The 13823-nt window shown below is 42.9% G+C and overlaps 1 protein-coding gene across 3 annotated transcripts in view; it reads left to right on the top strand.

The window, feature by feature from the left end:
* Positions 1-13823, top strand: part of KIF2A (kinesin family member 2A) — a 62711-nt gene that overhangs the window by 15966 nt on the left and 32922 nt on the right. For 2 of the 3 annotated variants that reach the window (XM_062514002.1, XM_062514001.1), the window contains exons 2-6: positions 1205-1299; positions 8496-8615; positions 9052-9106; positions 11129-11251; positions 11802-11902. In XM_062514002.1, the coding sequence (XP_062369986.1) occupies positions 1205-1299; positions 8496-8615; positions 9052-9106; positions 11129-11251; positions 11802-11902 (494 nt within the window). The remainder of the gene's footprint in view (positions 1-1204; positions 1300-8495; positions 8616-9051; positions 9107-11128; positions 11252-11801; positions 11903-13823) is intronic. The other variant, XM_062514003.1, reaches the window with a different exon arrangement.

Genomic DNA, 13823 nt, shown 5'->3' with positions numbered 1-13823 from the left:
AATGAGTATCTGAACACAATTTCAAAGGGCTTAATTTAAGTGTTTGTCCTGGTTTGAAAGACAGGTGTTTGCTAAGGAAAGCAGAAGCTTCCCTTTGGACTGAAAAAAAAAATGTGATTCTTCCGATTATTATAATTTTGGAATTAAGAGAGCTCTCAGGCAAAGATATGGGGATAGGAATAACAGTTCTTTACTAGTATATCTAACAAGACAAACATGAACAATACCAGCTATGAAATTACCCACAAAGAGAACAGTAACTCAGTCCCAGTGTTTTTTGGCTGCAGGCACCTTTTCCCTGAGCTGCAGTTCCCGGTGCTGGGGGCGGGCGGGTCCCGCAGAGCTGCAGGAGGGCTGGGGGTGATGGCAGAGCTGTCCCAGGGGGAGAGAGAGATGGAGAGAGAGCCCTCTGCTCACGGTGTGGGGCCTGGTGCTCAGCAGAGTGCTGGATGGTGGCAGGTTACAGTGAGAAGACAGCCGGGCAGGGTCTGATAGTGGTTTCCCGGCGCTGGGATGGCAGGGATGGGACAAAGGCGGCGATCGTCCTTCTCGTCCGAACTCCGTGGGGGAAATGGGGCGAGGCCCAGCCTTCCACTTCCTCTTCTGGCTGTTTGAATCTCGCGGGGCTTACTTCTTCCCTCCCATCCCCTCCCCCTTGTCACCAGGGCCCAGTCAACAGGTATCTTAGCATGACAATGGGGAAAATTCCACAGAGGGAAAAGGGAAAGAACCAACTTGGACTGCCAACTGATTGGTGCCTATAAAAAATGCGTATCTGAACACAATTTCAAAGGGCTTAATTTAAGTGTTGAAGCTGAAACTTCACAAGCAAGCCTTTGTGAAGTGCACCTAAGGGGCCTTTGACACTTGCAGGAATCTTCTGGGACTGGAGTTTTCTGTTGTCAAGGAGAGACAGTCTAAGTGGCATGACTTTCCCCAGAGGTCCTGTTTACTTACCACTCAATTTTCTGTTCCTTGTGCTTTTCACTTGGATGCTGACTATCCCATTGGAGCCTCCACTGGTGGGTCAGGTCTGAGCCACTTCACACTGTGTGGCCTGCAATCACCTTCTATTTATCACCACATTTTTTTCAGCCATCTTCTTCCTACCTCTCTCTTTATGTCTCAGTGCAGGGATAAAAATACGTTCTGAAAATTTTTTCCACCAGTTAATAATAAATGATCACTTGTGTTTGCTTTTTAGGCCGAATTCATCAAGCCATGGTAACATCGCTAAATGAAGATAATGAAAGCGTAACTGTTGAATGGATTGAAAATGGGGATACTAAAGGGAAAGAGGTAAGCTTGTTTATTTAGAACTTTAAAAAAAAAAGTGTGTAATCTATGTGACTATTACTTGGAATTTCTGCTGAAAACAAAAATAAGACATAAATCTGAATTTACTTCATGGCTCTTTGGTTACAGACTCTTTTGTACAGAAAGTGTTGGGCAAATTCTGTTTTCTGTTGTAAATTTGAATTCTTGAGCTCTGTGTCATAGCTTTTAGGCAGTTGTTTTCATCAATTGATTTTGAACCAGATTGCAAAGCCTATGTTATCCAATTTTTACAAGTAGAAAAATCAAATTTTTAAGAGGGGGAATGACATACAGTTCAGGCAGGAAACTAGAAGGACAGCTAAACTATAATTTTTATTGTATTTGTATTCTTGAGGAATTTCACTTTCAGTTTGTTTGCTTATTCACTTGGCAGCAATTTTCCAGCCTTGATTTCCTCATGAAACTTTTGTCTTTTTGTGTATCACTTTCCTACGGCATCTTTCTTTAAGTTTTGGACCATGTTAGCCAGTTTCAGTTTGGAAAAAGATATCAGAAATAATTGTGCTTTAAACTTTACTGGTTTTGTGAAAACATAAGAAAAAGAAAAAAAAAAGAAGCTGTGAGAAAGTCCTGGAGATTGCATCATCTGAAGGCACACAGAATCTGTGCAGCACTGAGGTCTTTGAAAGCTTAAGCTAAGAGAAATAGAAGTCTATAGAGACCAAAGCCCTTCAACATTTTTACAAAATCATATTTTTAAGATTCTGCCTCTCTTCCCTTACCTTTCACAGGAGTTTGAATGACACCCAGTAATACTTTAAAAGAAAAAAATGATAAATTTAACATTGTGTCCTAGTTTGAAAAACAGGTGTTTGCTAAGAAAAGCAGAAGCCTCCCTTTGAACTAAAAAATGTGATCCATCCTTCCTGCAAATTATTATGATTTGGAAATTAAGGGAGCTTTTAGGCAAAGATATGGGGATAGGAATAACAATTTTTATTAATATATTTAACAGGACAAACAAGAACAACACCAGCTATGAAATTACCCACAAAGAGAACAGTAACTCAGTCCCAGTGTTTTTTGGCTGCAGGCACCTTTTCCCTGAGCTGCAGTTCCCGGTGCTGGGGGCGGGCGGGTCCCGCAGAGCTGCAGGAGGGCTGGGGGTGATGGCAGCGCTGTCCCAGGGGGAGAGAGAGATGGAGAGAGCCCTCTGCTCATGGTGTGGGTCCTGGTGCTCAGCAGAGTGCTGGATGGTGGTAGTTCACAGCGAGAAGACAGCCGGGCAGGGTCTGATAGTGGTTTCCCGATGCTGGGATGGGACAGAGAGGCAGGAGGCAGCGATCGTCCTTCTCGTCCGAACTCCGTGGGGGAAATGGGCCGAGACCCAGCCTTCCACTTCCTCTTCTGGCTGTTTGAATCTCGCGGGGTTCCCTCTTCCGTCCCCTCCCCCTTGTCACCAGGGCCCAGTCAACAGGAATCTTAGCATGACAATGGGGAAAATTCCACAGAGGGAAAAGGGAGAGAACTAACCCTCATCATTATCCACCCCGAATTTTCCCCTACCATCATGCCAAATCAAATTAAAATCTTCAAATTATAGACATCCATACAGTTACAGATACAGGCACAGTATTGTAGGTAGTTCACCCTAAAACAAGGTCTCCTTGGGGTATGCATTGGGTCTTTCCATCCCTTTGCATCACCTACCAGGTACACCCTGGCCCTTGAGCAAAAACCACCCCACAAATTGGATTGTCTTTGCTGGAGGCAGAGTTCGCCTAAACAATTTTTCCTAGCATACCTCTCATATGCACCACTGGAACCTTGTCCCCATCTGGTGTTCTCAAGGGCTCAGACTGGGCAGGGCCTGCTCGATTAGTGGAACCTCGGGTGTTCACTAACCATGTGGCCTTTGGTAGATTAATCTCCCAGTTTTTGAAAGTCCCCCCACCCAGTGCCTTCAAGGTGGTTTTAAGCAGCCCATTGCACCGTTCCACTTTCCCAGCCGCTGGTGCGTGATAAGGCATGTGGTACACCCACTCAATGCCGTGTTCTCTGGCCCAGGTGCTTATGAGGCTGTTCTTGAAATGAGTCCCATTGTCTGACTCAATTCTCTCAGGGGTACCATGCCTCCAAAGGACTTGTTTTTCCAGGCCCAGGATGGTGTTGCAGGCAGTGGCATGAGGCACAGGGTAGGTCTCCAACCATCCAGTGGTGGCTTCTACCATGGTCAGCACGTAGCGCTTGCCTTGGCGTGTCTGAGGCAGTGTGATGTAGTCAATCTGCCAGGCCTCCCCATACTTACATTTGGACCACCGCCCCCCATACCAGAGGGGCTTCACTCGCTTGGCTTTCTTGATGGCAGCACACGTCTCACAGTCATGGATAACCTGGGAAATACTGTCCATGGTGAGATCCACCCCTCGGTCTTGTGCCCACTTATAGGTAGCATCTCTGCCTTGGTGACCTGAGGCATCGTGGCCTCATCAAGCCAGGAACAATTCTCCCTTGTGTTGCCAGTCTAAGTCTATCTGTGACACCTCTATCCTTGCAGCCTGATCTACTTGCTCATTGTGTCGGTGCTCCTCATTAGCCCGACTCTTGGGGACATGGGCATCTACATGACGGACCTTTACGGGTAGCTTCTCTACCTGACTGGCAAGGTCTTTCTACTCATCAGCAGCCCAGATTGGTTTTCCCCTACGTTGCCAGTTAGCTTTTTTCCATCTTTCCAGCCAGCCCCACAGAGCATTGGCTACCATCCATGAATCAGTGTAAAGGTAAAGCTTTGGCCACTACTCTCTTTCAGCAATGTCCAGGGCCAGCTGAACGGCTTTGAGTTCAGCAAGTTGACTTGATCCACCTTCTCCTTCAGTAGCTTGTGCAACCTGTCGTGTGGGGCTCCATACGGCTGCTTTCCACTTCCGGTTCATCCCCACGATGCGACAGGAACCGTCAGTGAATAGAGTGGAGCGAGTTTCATCTGCTGGCAGTTGGTTGTATGGCGGGGCTTCATCAGCCCGGGTCACTTGTTCTTGCTCCTCTTCATCGGCAAGACCAAAATTTTCACCTTCTGGCCAGTTTGTAATTATTTCCAAAATCCCAGGGCGATTTGGGTTTCCGATACGGGCGCGCTGTGTGATGAGGGCAATCCACTTGCTCCATGTAGCATTGGTGGCGTGGTGGGTAGAGGGGACCTTCCCTTTAAACATCCACCCCAGCACTGGTAGTTGGGGTGCCAGGAGGAGCTGTGCTTCTGTGCCAATCACCTCTGAGGCAGCTTGAACTCCTTCATAAGCAGCCAAGATTTCCTTCTCTGTTGGGGTGTAGTTGGCTTCAGACCCTCTGTAACTTTGGCTCCAGAATCCCAGAGGTCGGCCTCGGGTCTCACCAGGTACCTTCTGCCAAAGGCTCCAGGACAAGCCCTTGTTCCCGGCTGCAGAGTAAAGCACATTCTTCACCTCTGGTCCTGTCCTGACTGGGCCGAGGGCTACAGCATGAGCGATCTCCTGCTTGATCTGGGCAAAGGCTTGCTGCTGTCAGGGCCCCAGTGGAATTCGTTCTTCTTCCCGGTGGCCAGGTAGAGAGGGGTCACGATCTGGCTGTACTCAGGAATGTGCATTCTCCAAAAGCCTATAGCACCTAGGAAAGCTTGTGTTTCCTTCTTGTTGGTTGGTGGAGACATCGCGGTGATCTTATTGATGACCTCAGTGGGGATTTGGCGCCGCCCGTCTTGCCACTTTACTCCCAGGAACTGGATCTCTTGGGCAGGACCTGACTTTGCTCCTCTTGATGGCAAAACCGGTTCCCAGCAGAATCTGGATGATCTTTTGTCCTTTCTCAAATACTTCCATTGCCGTGTTCCCCCACACAATGATGTCATCGATGTATTGCAGATGTTCTGGAGCTTCACCCTTTTCCAGTGCAGCCTGGATCAGTCCATGGCAGATGGTGGGGCTGTGTTTCCACCCCTGGGGCAGTCGGTTCCAGGTGTACTGCCTGCCCCTCCAGGTGAAAGCAAACTGAGGCCTGCACTCTTCTGCCAGAGGAATGGAGAAAAATGCATTGGCAATGTCAATGGTGGCGTACCACTTTGCTGCCTTGGACTCCAGCTCGTACTGGAGTTCCAGCATGTCCGGCACGGCAGCGCTCAGCGGTGGAGTCACTTCATTCAGTGCACGATAGTCCACAGTCAATCTCCATTCTCCATCAGACTTACGCACAGGCCAGATGGGGCTGTTGAAGGGTGAGTGGGTTTTGCTGACCACCCCTTGGCCCTCCAGCTCACAGATCATCTTGTGGATGGGGATCACAGCATCTCGATTTGTCCTGTACTGCCTGTGGTGCACTGTCGAGGTGGCAATTGGCACTTGCTGCTCCTTCACCTTCAGGAGTCCCACTACAGATGGGTTCTCTGACAGTCCAAGCAAGGTGTTCAATTGCTTAATGTTTTCTGCCTCTACAGCAGCTATTCCAAAAGCCCACCTGAGTCCCTTTGGGTCTTTGTAATAGCCATTCCTGAGGAAGTCTATGCCTAGAATACACGGTGCCTCTGGGCCAGTCACAATTGGATGCTTCTGCCACTCCTTCCCAGTCAGGCTCACCTCAGCCTCCAGCAAAGTCAATTCCTGTGATCCCCCTGTCACCCCAGCAATAGAAACAGGTTCTTCCCCCACATGTTCTGATGGTATTAGGGTGACCTGTGAACCAGTGTCAACTAATGCCCTATGTTTTTGTGGCTCTGATGTGCCAGGCCATCGGATCCACACCGTCCAAAAGACCCGGTTTTCCCGTGCCTCTCCCTGGCTAGAGGCAGGGCCCCTCTAGCACTGGTTATTATTTCCTTCCTGGGCATACATGTTGGAGGTTCCCTCAAGGGGATCTGACAAATCATCTTCCCTTTTGTAGTACCCTGCATCTTGCTTATGGGAAGTTGAGGCTACCTTCACTTTAGTGGAGCTCCTTTGGTTAGTGTTTCCCTCCTTGAGTTGACGCACCCGCGCTGCCAGGGCAGAAGTGGGTTTCCCATCCCACCTCCTCATGTCTTCCCCATGGTCACGCAGAAAGAACCACAGGTCAGCTCATGGGGTGTATCCTCTCTCCCTAGCTGGGGGACGTTGGGCTCTAACTGTGGCATCTGTGACTCGCACTGGTGCTGTACTGACCTTCTTCATCTCCTCCCTCATCTCTCTCATCTCCTCTTTGAGTTCCCTAATCACAGCAGAGACCTGAGCCTGCATTGGGCCGTTCATTATACTCTCAAAATTTCTGAGCCTATTGGCAACAGAACCCACTGTCTCGTGGTTGGTGTCAGCATTAATGGCTGCAATGAATGTGGTGTATTGAGATGGCCCCAGGTGTGCCAGATTCCACAACATCTGCCCTGTGCACCTGACCTTGTCGGGGTCATTGTCATGTTGTCCACCCCTCCCAAAGAGTATTTCCAGTACTGCCATTTCTCTCAGCTGTTGGATCCCCTCCTCAGCGGTCTTCCAGTGCATTCTATGGTGGTGCTCCTGCATTCTCTCTCTATGGACAAACCTCTCTCTTACACTCATTAAAAGCCGCTCCCAGAGGGAAAGGGGGCCTGGTTCCCTTATGAATACCTGATCCACGCCTGAGCAATACCAGCCACTGTATGATATCATTACTACTTAGAAGAGATTTGAATCTTTCAAAAACTGGTGGAGTGGACCCAAAAGACTGTGTAAGGGGTTGGGACAAAATTTTTTCTGGTGTCATATTCTCACAGTATGTAGCATTATTAAAGTAACCCCAAAAACATACAGTTAGAGTGTGATAGCCGTGAATCCATGTGCCCACCTTCCAGAGGAAGTTAAAAATCCATTAATTTCTCACGTTATCAGCCCACATAAGGAACTTGATAATAGTTACAGCAGCCTGAGTTATAGGACCCATGTTCAAGTAAGGGATTGCAAATGGGAGAGATAAAGCTGTGGCCTCATGGAGCTCAAACCACGGTAAGCTGGACAACATGATGCCACCTAACACAAAACTGAGGGAACTCAAGAGCTGTTATTCCTTTTTCACCCTTTTCTCTAAATGCCGTCAGGCCCCACTTTGGCACCAAAATCTGTTTTTGTTTGAAAGACAGGTGTTTGCTAAGAAAAGCAGAAGCCTCCCTTTGAACTGAAAAACATTATTTTTCCTTCCTACAGATTATTATGATTTTGAATTTAAGAGAGATCTCAGGCAAAGATATGGGGGTAGGAATAACAGTTCTTTGCTAGTATATCTAACAAGACAAACAAGAACAACACCAGCTATGAAATTACCCACAAAGAGAACAGTAACTCAGTCCCAGTGTTTTTTGGCTGCAGGCACCTTTTCCCTGAGCTGCAGTTCCCGGTGCTGGGGGCGGGCGGGTCCCGCAGAGCTGCAGGAGGGCTGGGGGTGATGGCAGCGCTGTCCCAGGGAGAGAGAGAGATGGAGAGAGAGCTCTCTGCTCACGGTGTGGGTCCTGGTGCTCAGCAGAGTGCTGGATGGTGGCAGGTTACAGTGAGAAGGGAGCAGGGCAGGGTCTGACAGCAGTGAGGATGGCTCCTGGTGCTGGGTGGCTGGGTTTGGGCTGAGGTGGCGATCGTCCTTCTTGTCCGAACTCCGCGGGGAAATGGGCCGAGCCAGAGCCTTCTGTCTGCTCTTCTGGCTGTTTGGATATCGAGGGGTTTCCCTCTGCTCTCCCCTCCCCCTTGTCACCAGGGCCCAGTCAACAGGTATCTTAGCATGACAATGGGGAAAATTCCACAGAGGGAAAAGGGAAAGAACCAATCCCCAACACATTGTTTCAGCTGTGGTTTGATTTTGATTTCTTGTGAATTTGATTTTTTTTGCACTGTGTGGGAAATTTTAGAGAACTGAGATCTCCTTCTTTTTATTTTACAGAATGTCTTATGTATTTTGCAGTAATTGTCTAATTACCGTAATAATACTAGCTATTTCTCCTTTAGTTTGATCACCTTACAAAATGATGCTATCTATTGGTCATTTTTAATTCATCCCTTTTCTGAATGATGTGTTTTCACACAATACAAAGGACCAAAGATATGTCTAGTTTTAGTGAATAGAAAATGAATTCAGATCTTAGAATGAAATATTGTGGGGATAAACACTAAATATATTTGCTGTTTTCTGTCAACCTGAGATAGAGGATTTATATCAAGTGTCATTAATGTGTTTTATGTTCTTTTTCACAGATTGATTTGGAGAGCATATTTTCACTTAACCCGGATCTTGGACCTGATGAAGATATTGAACCTAACCCAGAGACAATGCCACCACCTGCTTCATCAGCTAAAGTAAACAAAATTGTGAAGGTTGGTGATATCTGTGCAACATGTGCATGGTAAATTTGCAGCAGCTCTATACAGGATGTTATGCTAGAATTTTTAAGTAAACTTTTGTGTCTGTGGTGCCATTTCATAACTGTGTTCTTTTCTTTTTCCTGTGGTGAATAAGAATTTCTAAATTTTTTTTAAGAGCAGGTTTGGCAGAGAGGGAGTTGGGAGCCAGTATTTGTGTAACTAAATGTCTTAAGGAAGGATAAAGAAAAGGGTTTGGACTTTTCTGAAACACTACTTATAGTTCAATCAGCCTTCACCCCTTCACTTTTCATGGTGGGATTTGGCAGCAATAAGATCTCTTTTGTTCATGTCATGTTATTTTCATTCACTGGAAAGAAGCAGAAGTGGGGCTGCAGTTTATGTGTCCAGTAGTGTAGTAATCAAATAAGAGAGACTTCTTTCTTTATAGAGTCGACGAACTGTGTTACCTTCTAAGAATGACCCTCCTGCAAGAGATAATAGAGGTAAGTGTTATTTCAATGAAGTAAATACGGTAGCATTTTTACCTCTTGTTTATCTAGTATTCCTTACTATGCGTTTCTCATTTGGTATGTATGCCTGTGACATATAAAAGATATGGTATAAAATTCCTAGAATTATTCCTATGTATACTTAGGAATTCATTTTGTACAAATAATATTTATAGGCAAGTTTAAGCCATATATCATTATAAAAGTTAAGCTGAATTAAATGATGGTGCAAAAATTTGAAGATAATTAATTATGCAATGTTAAATCATGCATGGACTTTTCATATAAAAGTGTCCTCAGCTTATCTGAACATTTCAATATACACTTTGAATTCTTAACTTTTTCACTTTTTAAACATTTTTTGTTAACAGCCTGTTGTTTTGTAAAAGTCTGTGTGTGAACAGGCATAATATAAGAATACTTACGTCCTACAGGTTTGTTTATCACTCTACACTTAACAGTGGAAAAAAACTGAAAAAAATGGCTGAAATACCACAGGAGAATAAGTGAAAAGTATGCATTGGATGAATACAGATGTAATGCATCTACAACGTGTGAAAGAATAGTTACTGCTTGTTGTTTTCACTTCCTCTCCTATGTTCAACTTAATTAACTTGTTCTGATGGTGGGGATGATGGTGATGATGATTCTTCTTCCAAACATTAATCTGAGAACATTTCTCCAGACTAGATTCCAGTCCATCTGTTTAAACTTGGAAAACAAGTGGGCTTGCATATCTTTACAAGTGATCAGACTCTTCTGATTGGGGCCACTTTTGCCCTTGGCTCTGGTGGTATTAAGCAGATTGAAAATACTAGAGTGTTTTGGTATTCCTACCTAGTGTGGTTTAAATATGAGATGTTTTAATGATGGACTGTCCTCACATCCATGCATTTTATCATTTGTAGTAAATTACCTGTTTTTTATGAAATAACCCTGCAACTTTTATTTTAATGAGTACCATGCCTATTTACTGTTGGCCTAAATATTTTGCTTTTTGGTCTTACAATTCAGCTTTTCTCGGCACACTGTCTTATTCTGTGTAGTCAGGTTATCCTGTAAGATAGATCTCTATCATATGATATGTGGAATGATCTGGGCTTTTGTCTTGTCTGTCCTGTTCAAAACCTGTTTCTGTAGTTGTTTCTGTGTTGTACAGTGAGCTGGCCTTTGTTTGGAATCTCATCTCTGGCTACAGATAAAAGCTGATACCTTCTCTGTAGTACTCTTCTGACACACTCTGTTAGAAGTGTGTACAGGAAATGGGCCAGCTGAAGCAGAGCTGATTGAAGCAACTATCTGAAAAACAATTTAAAGCATTCAGCTCAATCACACAGGCTTGCATGCTCACCACTCCCACTGCATTCACTGGAAAAAGACATCATAGAATCTTCAGAACCTGGCATTCTTAGCATGTATAGAATCAATGCATAAGTTTAGACATATTGATTGTATCTCTATCCCTTCTGGTATAGAGGCAAAAAGGCTCATTTCTTCCACTTATAGATTGTGCTGCACTTCACTGGCTTAATTTTCTATTGCTTTGCTTCTCCAGTGATCATATACTGAATGGGGTTGGGGCATTTTGTAGAATCTAGACAATGTGAAACAGTGGGGCTTCTTTTCTTATTAGTTTTTTGGATATAATTACAATATAAATAAAATTGAAGCACTTTATGCTTCAGGACTGCATATCTCTGAGTAAAGACTTCATTCTGTGCACGTAGTAAGTTGTACTAATTCTGTAGTATATAAAAATATGCATGTTCAGCATTGGTACTTAATAATCATGTTGTGTTAGTGCACAGCACTAAGATAAAAAAGTCTGCATACCAGATGTTTTTATTTGTAGACTTTCCATGTGTATGGAAAGTATGGGAGTATTTCTTCCTCATCCAGTAAATTGTTGTGTTTTGAATGGGGCCTCATTTTATCTCACCTTAACAAAGCATTTCAGAAGTGGGTAGAAAGGTTATTCCTTCATGTCTATATGAGCTTTTTGCTTTTCCTTTGCAGTGGTTGGTTCTGCACGTGCACGACCTACTCAACTTCCTGAGCAGCCTTCCTCTTCTCAACAGAATGGTAGTGTTTCAGATATATCTCCAGTTCAAGCTGCAAAAAAGGAATTTGGACCCCCTTGTATGTAAACAGTGTATCAAGAACTCATTAATTCTTGGCATTACATGTACATTCTCTTGGATTATGTTATTATCCATAAATTACAAATGGTCTACATGCTCAGTTGTCTGTGAGCTTCCTTGAGGAGCTTTTCAGAAAGCTTGTGGCTAAACATATATTCATTTTTGTTGTAATTGTACTAGTGTTTGGAATTGGTTTTTCCTTTATTTTCTTTTAATCATGGTGGTGTTGTTTAGCTTCTATTTTTTCCAATTTTTTTTAATTTGTCTGGGCTTACTTTTAATTCAAACCAAGAGATCACATGTATCTGTCCAAATATTTTTTCAAGATCATATATTTTTGTTTGTTTAATTACTGTCCTATTCCCATGGCTTTTTTCTAATAATTTTTACACATTTTAGAAATTTAAATGCCATAATGATTGTATACTAGTCAGATTTGCTTGAAAATATACTTGATAGTTGATGTATTCTAATTATTGATACATTAATTTAATTGAAGTTTACAGTAAATATGGAAAGTATTTTAAATTTGCATCTTTTTCATTAAGCACGTAGAAAATCTAACTGTGTAAAAGAGGTTGAAAAATTGCAAGAGAAGCGTGAAAAAAGAAGGTTACAGCAGCAGGAACTTAGAGAAAAGAGAGCTCAGGTTAGTATTTTTAGCTCTACTGGAAATCATCTGTCAGCAAGAGAAATTTGCAAAATTGTACCTTTTTCAGTCTTTAATAATTTTATGAATTGTGATAATCTTGAAATTAAGTGTTTTCATTCTGTATACTGATTTGACAAATATGTTGGTGTTTGGTAGGACTGCTCTCACAATTACTATTTTTAGATGATTTTCCCCCTCTTTTTCCTTCTACAGAAATCATTGCTTTCAATTGCTCTCTTGCTGCATGTTCTTCAGAGAACAACTACTGATGATAGTATTTCTTAGGGAAAATGTATTTTGACAATAACCAACGTTTTGACTTTTTAGAGAGGTCTGTTATTCTATGGGAGGTAATACAACCTTATGATAAATAGTTCATTGTGATTTTTGATGCTTTATTGATCTGTTTGAAGCTCAGGTTTTAATATTTGTTTTAGTTTGAAAGACAGCTGTTTGTTAAGAAAAGCAGAAGTTTTCTTTCGAACTGAAAAATGTAATTTTTCTTTTTTACAAATTATTATGATGTTGAAATTAAGGGAGCTCTCAGGCAAAGATACGGGGATAAGAATAACAGTTTTTTATTAGTATATTTAATAAGAGAAACAAGAACAATAATAGTTATGAAATTACCCACAAACAGAACAGTAACTCAGTCCCAGTGTTTTTTGGCTGCAGGCACCTTTTCCCTGAGCTGCAGTTCCCGGTGCTGGGGGCGGGCAGGTCCCGTAGAGCTGCAGGAGGGCTGGGGGTGGTGGCAGCGCTGTCCCAGGGGGAGAGAGAGATGGAGAGAGAGCCCTCCACTCACGGTGTGGGTCCTGGTGCTCAGCAGAGTGCTGGATGGTGGCAGGTTACAGAGAGAAGGCAGCAGGGCAGGGTCTGACAGCAGTGAGGATGGCTCCCAACGCTGGGATGGCAGGGATGGGACTGAGGCGGCGATTGTTTTTTTTGTTTGAACTTTGCAAGGGGGAAATGGGCTGAGTTAGAGCTTTTTGTTTGTTTTTTTGGCTGTTTAAATATGGAGGGGTTTTTTTTTTGTTTTTTTTTTTTGGTGTTTTTTTTTGGTTTTTTTTCTTTTTTGCTACTAGGGCTTAGTTAACAGGTATCTTAGCATGACAATGGGGAAAATTCCACAGAGGGAAAAGGGAAAGAGCCAACCCCCAACATTATTTACCCTGAATTTTTCCATATTATTATACTATATTAAATTAAAATTTTTAAATTGTAGACATACATGTAGTTACAGATACAGGTACAGTATTATAGATAGTTTACTTTAAAACAAGGTTTTCTTGGAGTATGTCTTGGGTTTTTTCATTTTTTTGTATTATTCACTAGGTACAGTTTGGTTTTTGAGTGAAAACTCTTTTATGAATTGGATTGTTTTTGCTGGAGGTAGAGTTTACTTAAACAGTTTTTTTAAGCATACTTTTTATGTGTACTATTGGAACTTTATTTTTATTTGGTGTTTTTAAGGGTTTAGACTGGGTAGGGCCTGCTTGATTAGGGGTAATTTGGGTGTTTATTAACTATGTGGCCTTTGGTAGATTAATTTTTTAGTTTCTGAAAGTCTTTTTACTTAGTGCTTTTAAGCAGTTTATTGTACTGTTTAATTTTTTTAGTTGTTGTTGTGTGATAAGGAATGTGGTACACATATTTAATGTTGTGTTTTTTGGTTGAGGTGTTTATGACGTCATTTTTGAAATGAGTTTTATTGTTTGATTTAATTTTTTTAGGGGTACTATGTTTTTAAAGGACTTGTTTTTTCAGGCCTAGGATGGTGTTTCGGGCAGTGGCATGAGGTACAGGGTAGGTTTTTAACTATTTAGTGGTGGTTTTTACCATGGTTAGTATATAGCGCTTGCCTTGGCATGTTTGAGGTAGTGATGTAGTTAATTTGCCAGATTTTTTTATATTTATA

Source organism: Cinclus cinclus, chromosome Z, assembly GCF_963662255.1.
Source record: "Cinclus cinclus chromosome Z, bCinCin1.1, whole genome shotgun sequence".
Lineage (NCBI taxonomy): Eukaryota > Metazoa > Chordata > Aves > Passeriformes > Cinclidae > Cinclus > Cinclus cinclus.
Note: the sequence above shows the minus strand (reverse complement) of the source record. Positions and strands in the feature narration are given on the sequence as shown.